Raw genomic sequence first — 12,880 nt, 5'->3', positions numbered from 1 at the left:
TGAAGAGTGGACTTACATTTGACTCACTAAACAGTTATTGATGATATAGGTAAGGAGCACAAACATTGTGGAGTTATAAATCTGTGTTTCATCCCAGCTCTGCTATTAACCAACTAAAAGAACTTTGGTAATTTATGTAAATTCTCTTGGTCTTGGTTCTCCTGTCTGCAAAATGGGATATTATATGCCCATTACTAAGATTAAATGAAGTAGGGGCGCCTGGGTGGCTCAGTGGGTTAGGGCCTCTGCCTTGGGCTCGGGTCATGATCCCGGGGTCCTGGGGTCGAGCCCGCATCGGGCTCTCTGCTCGGCGGGGAGCCTGCTTCTCCCTCTCTGCCTGCCTCCTCTCTGCCTACTTGTGATCTCTGTCTGTCAAATAAATAAATTAAAAAAAAAAAAAGATTAAATGAGGTAATACAAGTAAATCACTGCCGTTTTGGCTGATAGAGTAGATAATCAACAAATCCAAGTTAAAGTTCTTTTTCCTCGCAGAAACTGGGTTTTTCTTCATAGATTTGGTTTTAGTAATCCAATGTTAAATGGTGGTAAAAGGGTAACTGAACATTATCCAGGTGCAAATGAAAGATAGTATATATATACTACTTCAGCCCAGATAGCCTGAGTCTATTAGTCTCACGCCCAGCTATGTCCTAGAAACTGTCACTACACTTCACCTAATTTAGGAAAAAGACCTATAGATCAATTAGGATTCATAAGGGAAGAAACAAAGTAACAGTGCTTAGGACACTTCAAATATGCTGAAAATAAAACTGGTATGAGCAAAATAATTCATAAGGAATATGTTGTATTCCTAAACTAGAGGAATGCCTCCACTGACAACTCCCTCTCCATTAAATCTTTAAACAAAAATATTTTAAAACTTCTGTTTTTCTATTTTTTCATAGTGCAAAATTTCCGATTAGTGACACTTAAAAATTCTCCTTAAGAATTATATTAAAATGCTAACTGGGGCGCCTGGGTGGCTCAGTGTGTTAAAGCCTCTGCTTTTGGCTCAGGTCATGATCCCAGAGCCCTGGGATCAAGCCCTGCATCAGGCTCTCTTCTCAGCAGGGAGCCTGCTTCCTTTCCTCTCTCTCTGCCTGCCTCTCTGCCTGCTTGTGATCTCTGTCAAATAAATAACATCTTTAAAAAAAAATAAATAAATAAAATGCTAATAATGTTTCTCTTTGAATGGTGGGATTTGGAGTAATTACTAATTTTTTTTTCTTGAGTTTGCCAGAGTAAATATATATTACTTTATATCAGGAAAAAAATTAATTTTTAAGTTTACAAATTTCCAAGCCTAGAAATGTTATAAAATAAGTCCAGATATTATAAAATGAATTAGACAGGCTACTGAGTCACACTTCATTGTTAGCCCTAACCCTACTGCAAGGTCTTTAAGAAATCTGACACTGTGTTACTATTGAGATGCAAGGCTACTGTTTGTTGTATCACAGGTGGATGTCCCTTTTATGAACACACAGGAGACTCTGCTCTCAGAACTCCGCCTGGAAAAGAGATGAATACCCTGCATATGGTCTTATGGGTACAATTAAAATTTCTGCTGGTGGTTTCCCTTGGTTTGGTTGTTTAGAAGAACAGTGACAAATGTATGAAGAACAGTGACAAATGTATGATCTGCCTTTGTAATTACGCAGGACTTTTTAGTAAACGTCTGTGTTAATTTTACTTCAAGCCTTACTTTGCTCTTCTTTTTCCATTATCCTGATTTTACTTTTAAAAACCTTATGTTATTGTATCTATAAGTCATTTGAATGTTTTTTGGAATGTTGCAGGAAAAAAATGATAAAATCTATGGCAAATATTCAATAAAATCTAAACTGACTTGATATAATCTGGTGAAAACCACAGTACTTATTAAAAAACTAACCACTAGTAACCAGTTGCCAACATCTTACTTTCCATATACAAACCACGTATTTCATTTGATCAGTCAAAATCACCAAATAACAGAGATTACTAAATATACAATACAAGAAACATTTCTTAAATCTTAATCCACTTCCCCAATTCTTTTTCCATTCCAACCTCATCCTTCTGCTTTTCTTCCTTCATATTCTAAAAAGTGAAATTTAACTGTGTATCCATTGTATTTACTGAAGAAGAAAATTTTACGCTCTTCTATTTTAAAATAAGAAAGTTTAAAATGTTCAAAATTGGGGAAGAAATCGTACACTTTTGCTATTTTTTTCTATGATTTTTCTACATGGTACAAAACCAAAAAATGATATATCAGAGCAAGTCACAATTGACGGGAAACCCAAACTGTGAATAACTTTAATCTATGCATTTTTATTAAATAAAGAAATACTAGATACTTACTGTTTACAGAATTTTCTGATTTCTTTGAGGATGAATGCCCTGAAAAGAAAACAGCATTGTTTTGTTAAAAATCATTTTGCAATCTTTTAACAGTTCTAGCTGTAACCAGAATTCTTCCTAAGACTTCCTAAGTGTCTAGTTTACTAAATAGTCTTACAGAAAAACACCTCACTGTCTTCTAATCTTTCAAGTTCCTCAGACTTATCTCTCTAATTAAAATGTTAGGTTCTTCAAGGCAGAGGTTATTTTATGCCTGGAATACATAGCACAAAGCTTAAAAAATATGAACGCCTATTAAAAAAAAGAAAAAAAAATCTCAGGTTGCTTAAAAAAACTCATAGATTAGCTGCAATATAACCATATTTTATCTATAGGTGTTCAACATCAGAAAGCAGTTTATAAATAAATACTCATTTTTCACAATACTTTTTCAAATACAGATGAGAATTCTTAGTAACTAAAATTCACACAAAATATTACTTCCTAAAACAAAGTTTCAGTTCTACAAGATATCCAGAGAAACAGAAAGAAAAAAGTACTAAAAATCTACTAACGTAATTTTTTAAAAATCATCACTCTACAGGGTCTCCCGTAATAAGACTACAAGGGAAATAATTTCGAAGACTGATAAATCGAAAAAAAAATTACAGCTAACAGAGGGAGATTAACAATTCCTCTCCTTGGGTAGGAGCTCTCATAAACCAAAGCTGAGGCTAACTTAGTTTAAGATACCTGCTAGCAATTACAACTAACTGAAAAGTAAAAGAATATTTTGGATGGAAGTAAGTTCCTCTTCCCTGGAGGTGCTGAAGCAAAAGCAGAACAAGTACCCAATATAGAGCAGTACATTTCAAACTTTACGATGCTGATGCGTATGAATCATCCTGACTTAAAGTGCAATTGGGGAAGGGTCTGAGATTGTATATTTCAAACACATTCCCAAGTGATGAGAATGCCAGGGACTATACTTTGAAAAGCAAAGTCACAGAATATCTTTTTAGTCATGATCCTAGGATGGATCTCTGATGTTCCTTTCAATGTTGAGAAACCACTGTTCCACTGATTCACCCACTCATCACACATCTATGGAATGCCTACTATGTGGAGAAAGCATGGTGCTTAGAAACTGGAGATAAAGAATTAATTAAATCACACAGTCCCTCCCTTAATAGAAAATAAACAAACTATTCCAAGGGTGATTGATATGTATCTCTAAAGGAGAAGTGCAGAGTGCTACTGGAATATGTAATAGGGACCTAACTTTGCCTGGAGGAATTGGGTGAAGGGTGTCAGGAAAAGCCTTCCCAAGGAAGCGAGCTTGGGGATGCTTTAGTAGTGGTGGGAGGGATAAGATCTTCAACTTTTTGCCAAGACGCTCTACCGAAGTACGTTGTTCTGCTCAGACCTGCCAAAGCAGACTGGTCCTCAAAGTCAAGCTATTGGTCTTTCTTACATTTTCTCTCTATCCATTCATTCGGCCATTTAGCTATCCAATTATTCATCCACCCACCCACTTAAACTTTTTATTTGTTTGTAAACTGACACCATAGGAGTAGGTGGGGTCATATAGGGAGAAGAGAGAGAATGAAGAGAAGTTCAATAAGAGCCTTGGGCAACTCCAACATTTAAGGGTAAGACTGAGGAAGACCTATAACCAAGAGGCAGAGGAAAGGCCAGAGAAATAGGAAGGAAATCAAGAAAGTAGATTGTTTTGAAAAGTTCTGTCAACAGTTGAAATGCAGATAAAATATTAAGTATTTATTAATAATTATTATTCAAGTTTGGGACAAATTAAGGTGGCCTGACTATAGAGAATCACATCAAAATCAAGTTAGTTCCAGATGATCCCAGATACAAATATATTACAGAGCTAAAATGTTGTCATTTTCTGCTTTACACCATTTATGCTTTACGCCATAGAAGCTGAAAAAAAGAACTTTATCCGGTACTCTCTGCTATTAAAGGTACTCTAAATAAAGAATAAATGAGAAACAGTTATCTCCATTCCACTCTGCTTTGTCTCTATCCCTGAAGTCCTGAAACAATCTTCAAAGTCTTTCATTTCTTCATTCTTTAGTGCTTATACCTTACATGTGCTAGTGGGGTGCTGGGAATACTAAATTAGAATTACTAATTTAAATTCATGGTCAGGGATGGAATCAAGAAAGGATCAGAAATATTTAAACTTAGGGGTGCCTGGGTGGCTCAGTGGGTTAAGCCTCTGCCTTCAGCTCAGGTCATGATCTCAGGGTCCTGGGATCGAGCCCCGCATCAGGCTCTCTGCTCAGCAGGGAGCCTGCTTCCCCCTCTCTCTCTGCCTGCCTTTCTGCCTACTTGTGATCTCTCTGTGCCAAATAAATAAATAAAGTCTAAAAAAAAAAAGATTTATTTATATTTAAACTTAGACCTGGAGGATGAGTTACAATGGGAACTGGCAGTGGGGGGAGGAGGTTAGAAAGAGAGGAAGTAGCATCTACATAGTACCTAAATGGGAAGAAGTTTGACATTTTCTAAAAACTGAAAGGCTGTGAGCATGGAGTATGAAAGTGAAGTGGAGCGTGGTCAGAAACAAGTGTTGTATGAAGGATCGTATAGAGCACCTGGGCTTTGTGCAGATTTCAGTAATATCCTAAGAACAACGAGCAAGTAGTCCTTTATTGAAAATGCATTAAGGGAAGGATAGGTGTGATGACAAGACAGTGGCAGAACTAGTAAGGAGAACACAGCAGTAGTCTAGAAAACATGAGAAACATGAGAAAACATAGTGGTTTGAATGAGGGTGGAGAGCACTCGAGAAATATATACTCTGAGGGTAAAACTGACATGATTTGGTGACAAATTAAACATAAATAATGAGAAATAAGAAGACATCAAGGATAATTTCCAGGTATCTGATTAGTTCTTAGCTTGACAGAGGTGTCATCTACTGTAGTGTTCACAGGGCAAACATCTGTAAGGAAGATCACATGCGTATGTATGCATAATCTGAGGGTTCCAACCCCATACCAGATCCTGAATATCCAGCTACCTGCCTGCTTTGAAGGTGCTAAACAAGCCTTTACAATGTAGGAATTATTCTTTAATTTGGAATATGTAGTGATTAATATGGTACCATACTATGATTTATACAATATTACATAATATAATAATGAATACAACAAAACTCAAGTATGATACATCAAACATTTTTAAACAAAAATTTTTTCAAACTCAAATGGAATTTTCACATTAATTAACATTTATTTTGGAGTTGGGAAATGATTTAGACACAATAAAGTATTCTACTTCAAATATCATTTCTCAAATACCATTATAAACAAGAATAATATTTTCCTCTCACCGTCTATCAGTTTTACCAAGTTGAAAACTTGTTGATACTATATGCTTGAATATATTATGATTCACCAGAAAAAAGTACATGTAAGAATGAAACCTAGCTAATAATCTTCACAGCTGGAGCAAGGGAGCCCTCTCCTGTCCAAGTACTGTGTTAACATGTGGCTGACTCTAATGTAATCTATCATTATCAACATAAATTAAATTCAATTCACTCTAAGTTATAGCCAATTTGACTCTATTACGGACTGAAAAAGAAACTAGCAATAACCTTCATAATAGCTAACTATGCACCAAGCACCGTGCAAACTGTTTATATCTATTATCTCCTTTTACCTTCTGAACAATCCTATGAGCTAAGAACTATTAGCTTAACCATTTTACACATGAAGAGATTACAGCTTAGTTTAAGCACTACTGAGGAAGAAGTAAGTAACTGACTGATGGATTTGAATTTAACAATTATTTACTAAGTGTACGTGCACAGGACCACGATGGGTTCTGAGGACATATATATACCAAGCTCCATGATTTCAAGAAGCTCATAAGCTGGGGCGCCTGGGTGGCTCAGTGGTTTAGGCCTCTGCCTTCGGCTCGGGTCATGATCTCGGGGTCCTGGGATCGAGCCCCGCATCGAGCCCCGCATCGGGCTCGCTGCTCAGCGGAAGCCTGCTTCCCCATCTCTCTGTCTGCCTCTCTGCCTAGCTCTGATTTCTCTCTGTCAAATAAATAAAATTAAAAAAAAAAAAAAAAGCTCATAAGCTAATGAGAAAATCACATAGGCCATGGTAATGAAATCCCACTGTTATAAGTTTACTCTGACTTATAGATTATGTACTGTTTAACAGTGTTCAAAATGCTTTTCACATTCTTATTTGGTTCTCCACAATAAGCTCAAACAGTACAGAAGCCAGATATTCACAACCCCCTATTTATATGAGGGATGTAAAACTGAAGAAGTTCAGGGACTTGCTCAAGGTAATGAGTGTTATTTGCAATATTATTACCACCTGCCCAAAATGCATTAAAATCAACATTGTTCTTGAAACTCTTGAGTTGCTATAAATTCGTATCTAAATTCCCCAATCAAGGGGCACCTGGGTGACTCAGTCTTTTAAACATCCAACTCTTGATTTTTGGCTCAGGTCAGGATCTCGGAATCCTGAGATCAAGCCCAGAGTCACGCTCTGTCCTAGGCTCCAGAGCCTGCTCAAGATTCTCTCTCTCTTCCTTCCTCTGCCCCTGCCCCCTTCTCTTAAAAAAAAATCTTATAAATTCCCCAACCAGTTTCAACTATAAGGCTTATTTATTTTTTTATTTGAGAGAGAGAGAGAAAAAGCAAGCAGGATGTGGGGGGCAGAGGGAGAGGAGAGAGAAAATCTTAAGCAGGCTCCATGCCCAGCACAGAGCCTGGCTTGGGGCTCAATCTCACAACCCCAAGACCATGACCTGAGCCAAAATCAAAAGTTGTATGCTTAAGCAACTGAGCCACCCAGGCGTCTCCCTTTCAACTAGTATAAAACAGAAATCTGGGGCGCCTGGGTGGTTCAGTGGGTTAAAGCCTCTGCCTTCGGCTCAGGTCATGATCCCAGGGTCATGGGATCGAGCCCCGCATTGGGCTCTCTGCTCAGCAGGGAGCCTGCTTCCCTTCCTCTCTCTCTGCCTGCCTCTCTGCCTACTTGTGATCTCTGTCTGTCAAATAAATAAATAAAATCTTTAAAAAAAAAAAACAAAAAACCCCAGAAATCTAAATGTACTCACCAATTAAATTCTACATTTGACACATACAGCGGATTACACTGCATGTTAAAAGATGTGAGTAGATATATTTTAATTCCCTCGTACCTTTTTCCTTTTTCTTGGAGGTCTCTTCTGCAGAAGATAATCTGGATTTTTTACGTGATGACTCTTCACAATCTTTTTTGGTTTTATCCTTTCTTTTTTTTGACTTGACTTCTTTTCTCCTTTATGTTAAACAATATAAAATTAAAGTTAACTTTTCCAACTGACCTTTATGAAAAATAAGAACCAATGAGCAAAAGTCAAATCAGGTAAAGTAACTTATTTTTACAATGTAATTAACATAAGGAAGCCTTAAATAAGTCTGTAAATATCTTAGGTTAGTATATTAATTAAAGACAATTCTGTAAGATAATGAAGCCTAAAACTGAGAGAAATCATTTTTTATAAGTTCCATACACAAACCTTAGTAAATATAAATCATAGTTTTACTCATTTCCTTTTTATTTTCTATCATTTAGCCACCTTTTTTTAAATTACAAAAACAAACATCATTTCTCTCCATTTAAATTCATAGTTACCTATACTTTGAAAAAAAAAACATACTTTGAAAATAAGAAGAAACGCTGTAACAGCTCTAAACCACCACTAAGTAGAAAATTCTTCTGTTAAGAATAAAAGAATACAGTAAAGGCATGAAGGAAAGGGGATAGAGGGGCTTACTTAAATGTCTACTTTAGACCATTTGTCCTTTTACTGCTGTAGCTTTATCTCTTTTAGGCCAGGTTTATAAGACTGCCAGTACCATGGTTGGCAAACAATTGATTTTAACTGGTTAAGAAAGGAAATACTAGATAGGAAAAGGTGATAATGCTGAAACTAGGACCATGAAGGAGAATGAAGAGACAACAAAGAGTCTGAGTTTCAAGAAACTTCCTCATCAGACCTTCTAAATTAAGGTACTTATAACAAATGTTGTAAGACTATTTAAGGCAGTAACCACTTTCTGCCTCTCATAAGAATCAATTCAATTTTGAAGCAGAGCTCGAAAGTCAAGGTCAAAAAAAACTCTCTGGTACCTTTCAGGATCACTGATGGAGATGGGAAATGAAAGTTAGGCTATTCAAGTAATCTTTAAAATTCTGCTAATTTTAAGAATTAAAAAAATATTCATTACTTAATATTTATTTTTAATAACTAAAATACTAGATAAAGCACATTTATAACATAGCTGATTTTAAAATTAATATACTGACATATATATTTTATAAAGTTGCAGAATCTCACTGTTAGACTTTCAACTGTTATTCAGGCCTTGAAACCAGACCATCACAACAACGGCAGGTCACAGATTTTGTCTGAACATCTTCAATCCAGGGACCCCATTATGCTTAACTTCCCATATGCCAGGCACTACATCAAGCACTTTACATGCACTTTCATTAATCCCCATGATAACCTCAACATCCTCAATTTTAGAGGTGATAAAATTGAGTCTCACAGAGGTTAAGTACCTTGCCCAAAGAAGACAACTAGTGAGTGGAAAAGCTGAGAGGAATACACAGGGTCTTGTTTCAAAGGCCATTATCTTATTTATATATAGTGCATATTGCAGAATACTGATATTCCTCCCCCACCCAAAATGAAAGACACATCCTAGTTCACTTGACAGGGGCCTGATTTTAACATCTGAAATGAGAATAAAGGTATATAATACTTTGTAAGAATGACAAACTCCAAAGAAAACACTGTTTAAATGAGATATAAGTGATACTTTATATGGAAAACCCAAAAGATTCCATCCCAAAATTGCTAGAACTCATACAGGAATTCAGTAAGTGGCAGGATATAAAATCAATGCACAGAAATCAGTTGAATTTCTATATATCAACAGCAAGAAAGAGGAAAGAGAAATTAAGGAGTCAATCCCATTTATAATTGCGACCAACCCCACGAGATACTTAGGAATAAATCTAGTCAAAGAGGCAAAGAATCTGTACTTGGAAAACTATATAGTACTCATGAAAGAAATTAAGGGAGGCACAAAGAAATGGAAAAGTGTTCCATACTCATGGACTGGAAGAATAAATATTGTGAAAATGTCTATGCTACCTAGAGCAATCTACACATTCAATGCAATCTCTATCAAAATACCATCAACTTTTTTCACAGAACTGGAACATAATCCTAAAATTTATATGGAACCAGAAAAGACCCCAAAGAGCCAAAGGAATGTTGAAAAAGAAAACCAGGGGCGCCTGGGTGGCTCAGTGGGTTAGAGCCTCGGCCTTATGCTCAGGTCATGATCTCAGGGTCCTGGGATCGAGTCCCACATCAGGCTCTCTGCTCAGCAGGGAGCCTGCTTCCCACTCTCTCTCTGCCTGCCTCTCTGCCTACTTGTGATCTCTCTCTCTGTGTCAAATAAATAAATAAAATCTTAAAAAAAAAAAAAGAAAAAGAAAAAGAAAACCAAAGCTGGTGGCATCACAACTCCGGACTTCAAGCTCTATTAAAAGCTATGATCATCAGGACAGTATGGTACTGGCACAAAAACAGACACATAGATCAATGGTACAGAATAGAGAGCCCAAAAATGGACCCTCAATTCTATCTATGGTCAACTAATCTTCAAAAAAGCAGGAAAGAATATCTAGTGAAAAAAAAAAAAAGACACTCTCTTCAACAAATGGTGTTAGGAAAATAGGAACCACATGGAGAAGAATGAAACTGGACCATTACCTTACACCATACACAAAAACAGACTCAAAACAGATGAAAGACCTAAATGTGAGACAGGAATCCATCAAAATCCTTGATGAGAACACAGCCAGCAACCTCTTTGACCTCAGCCACAGCAACTTCTTGCTAGACACGTTTCCAAAGGCAAGGGAAAGAAAAGCAAAAATGAACTATTGGGACTTCATCAAGATAAAATGCTTTTGCACAGCAAAGGAAACAGTCAACAAAACCAAAAAAGACCTGACAGAATGGGAGAAGATATTTGCAAATGACATATCAGGAAAAGGGCTAGTATTCAAAATCCATACAGAACTTCTCAAACTCAACACCCAGAGAACAAATAATCCAATCAAGACATGGACAGAAGACATGAACAGACATTTCTGTAAAGAAGACATCCAAATGGCCAAGAGACACATGAAAAAGTGCTCAACATCACTTGCAATCAGGGAAATACAAATCAAAAGCAAAATGAGACACCACCTCACACCAGACAGAATGGCTAAAATTAACAAGTCATTAAACCACAGATGTTGGTGAGGATACGGAGAAAGGGGAACCCTCCTACACTGTTGGTGGGAATGCAAGCTGATGCAGCCACTCTGGAAAACAGCATGGAGGTTCCTCAAAAAGTTGAAGATAGAGCTACCCTATAACCCACCAAATGCACTACTGGGTATTTACCCCAAAGATACAAATGTAGTGATCTGAAGGGCCACCTGTACCCCAATGTTTACAGCAGCAATGTCCACAATAGTGAAACTATGGGAAGAGCCCAGATGTCCATCGACAGATGAACGGATAACGATATGATATATATATATAATGGAATATTACACAGCCATCAAAAAAATGAAATCTTGCCATTTGCAAGGACATGGATGGAACTAGAGGATATTATGCTAAGCGAATAAGTCAATCAGAGAAAATTATCATATGATCTCACTCATATGTGGAATTTAAGAAACAAGGCAGAGGAGCATAGGGTTAAGAGAGGAAAAAATGAAACAAGATGAAAGCCAAGAGGGAGACAAACCATAAGAGACTCTTAGTCTTGGGAAACAAACTAAGGGTTGCTGGAGAGGAGGGGCGTGGGGTAACTGGGTGATGGACACCGGGGAGAGTATGTGTTGTAATTAGCACTGGGTATTATTATAAGACTGATGAATCACAGACCTGTACCCTGAAACAAATAATATATTATATGTTAATTAACTGCATTTAAATTTAAATAATTTAAAGAAAAAAAATTAATGAGACACTAAGAAACACTTTATGAAATCTGCTTTACAATACAGTTTCCAAGAATATTATGGCTTCTGAACGTTGACTCCAGACTAAAAATTCTAGCATCTATCTACCACCCTGCACAGGTCTTCATGTTTAAAACTGCCTGGCTAGAGTAAGGCATAGCAAATTTCCAGTTTCCTGGTATATGTGTTTGGTGTATCACACAGTAATGCCAGATATTCCATACAAACAATAAATTAAACCATCAACCTCTTAAGGCCACATTTAGACATTCAGTGCAGGTAAGTGACTATGTCCAAGACTACTAAACATTAACAACAGCATTTTACAGGATAATATTACCTGTGATGAAAATTTAATTTAAAGGAACATTCTTGGCATAATCCTAAAAAAAAAAAAAAAAAAAAAAAAAAGTGACACCACTGAAAGGCTGAATTTGAATTATACTGATACTCTACCTTTAATATCATACATTCTCATTATTCCTTATATCCCTTTTACAGATTATCTGAAAAAACAATCCAAAAAAGCAATCTGATTCTCTCCACCTCGACAAATACATATGCATAATAAAAAGGCTAGCAGAATGCTTGAAGAATTGAAAATATTCTAGCATTACTTTAGAAAAAAGTGCTGTCAATTTATTCTAAAAGCAAATTCTGTTTCATATATAGGATTAATGTGTGTCTCACATCAAAGATATCTAATAACAACAGTGTGGCTATAGTTACTTCCTCTGAATGCTTTCAGAGTTTTCAAATAGAAAAAAACTTTTCAAAAGGTTCCACGATTATGGCCTCTTCTTTTGCCTTAATCTCAGTTCACAGCAGTTGAGTTTCCTATCATGAACACTTCCAGGAGGAACCTCTACATTGGTGTGCATTAAGTAGTAGCACATGAGGAAATTCTTGACTCCTATAGAGAGTAGGCAGAAAACTCTGAAGCACATTTATGTAGGACCCAGAGAAGGTTGCTAACGTGATGGCCTGAAGAAGCTGACACATAAGACTAGTTTAATTTATGGCGGGGGGGGGGGGAGGAAAGAAGGAACAACAGATTCTAATACATTCATATCAAGAGAAGCTGCTGTACTCTGGGTTATAAACCTTACTAAGCTTTTAAGACTGACATCAAGAACAATTACGCCATCCTAAAACTTGTTCTTTATTGACACGAAGAATGTACTTATTGTCCACAACACAACAATATGGCTACCAGGTAACATGAGATTTTACATTGCCTTTTCTGATACTCTGCATCTTATTCTGCACTGATGATATTCTCATCAATATTCCTTAACAGGAAGAGGTCATCGCTTTACAAATTATAGGTTTATATTTGGCATTAGAACTGTTTCACCTAAATGTCACCATAATGCTGAGAGTAAAAAAACTGAAGTCTCAAAAGATATTTCTCACTTTGGGAAACTCAGAAAAAAGAGCACTTCCAGAAAGACACATCAAATTTT

At 36.6% G+C, this 12,880-nt stretch overlaps 1 protein-coding gene across 11 annotated transcripts in view; it reads right to left on the bottom strand.

The window, feature by feature from the left end:
* LOC308355226 (protein FRA10AC1) overlaps nucleotides 1-12,880 on the bottom strand; it is a 70,171-nt gene that overhangs the window by 41,736 nt on the left and 15,555 nt on the right. For all 11 annotated transcript variants that reach the window (XM_080823301.1, XM_080823308.1, XM_080823299.1 and 8 more), the window contains 3 exons: nucleotides 11,755-11,797; nucleotides 7,528-7,646; nucleotides 2,347-2,385 (listed from right to left, as the gene is read on the bottom strand). In XM_080823301.1, the coding sequence (XP_080679427.1) occupies nucleotides 2,347-2,385; nucleotides 7,528-7,646; nucleotides 11,755-11,797 (201 nt within the window). The remainder of the gene's footprint in view (nucleotides 1-2,346; nucleotides 2,386-7,527; nucleotides 7,647-11,754; nucleotides 11,798-12,880) is intronic.

Source organism: Martes martes (genome assembly GCF_963455335.1).
Source record: "Martes martes genome assembly, chromosome: 14".
Classification (NCBI taxonomy): domain Eukaryota; kingdom Metazoa; phylum Chordata; class Mammalia; order Carnivora; family Mustelidae; genus Martes; species Martes martes.
This window is presented reverse-complemented; position numbering and strand designations above follow the sequence as displayed.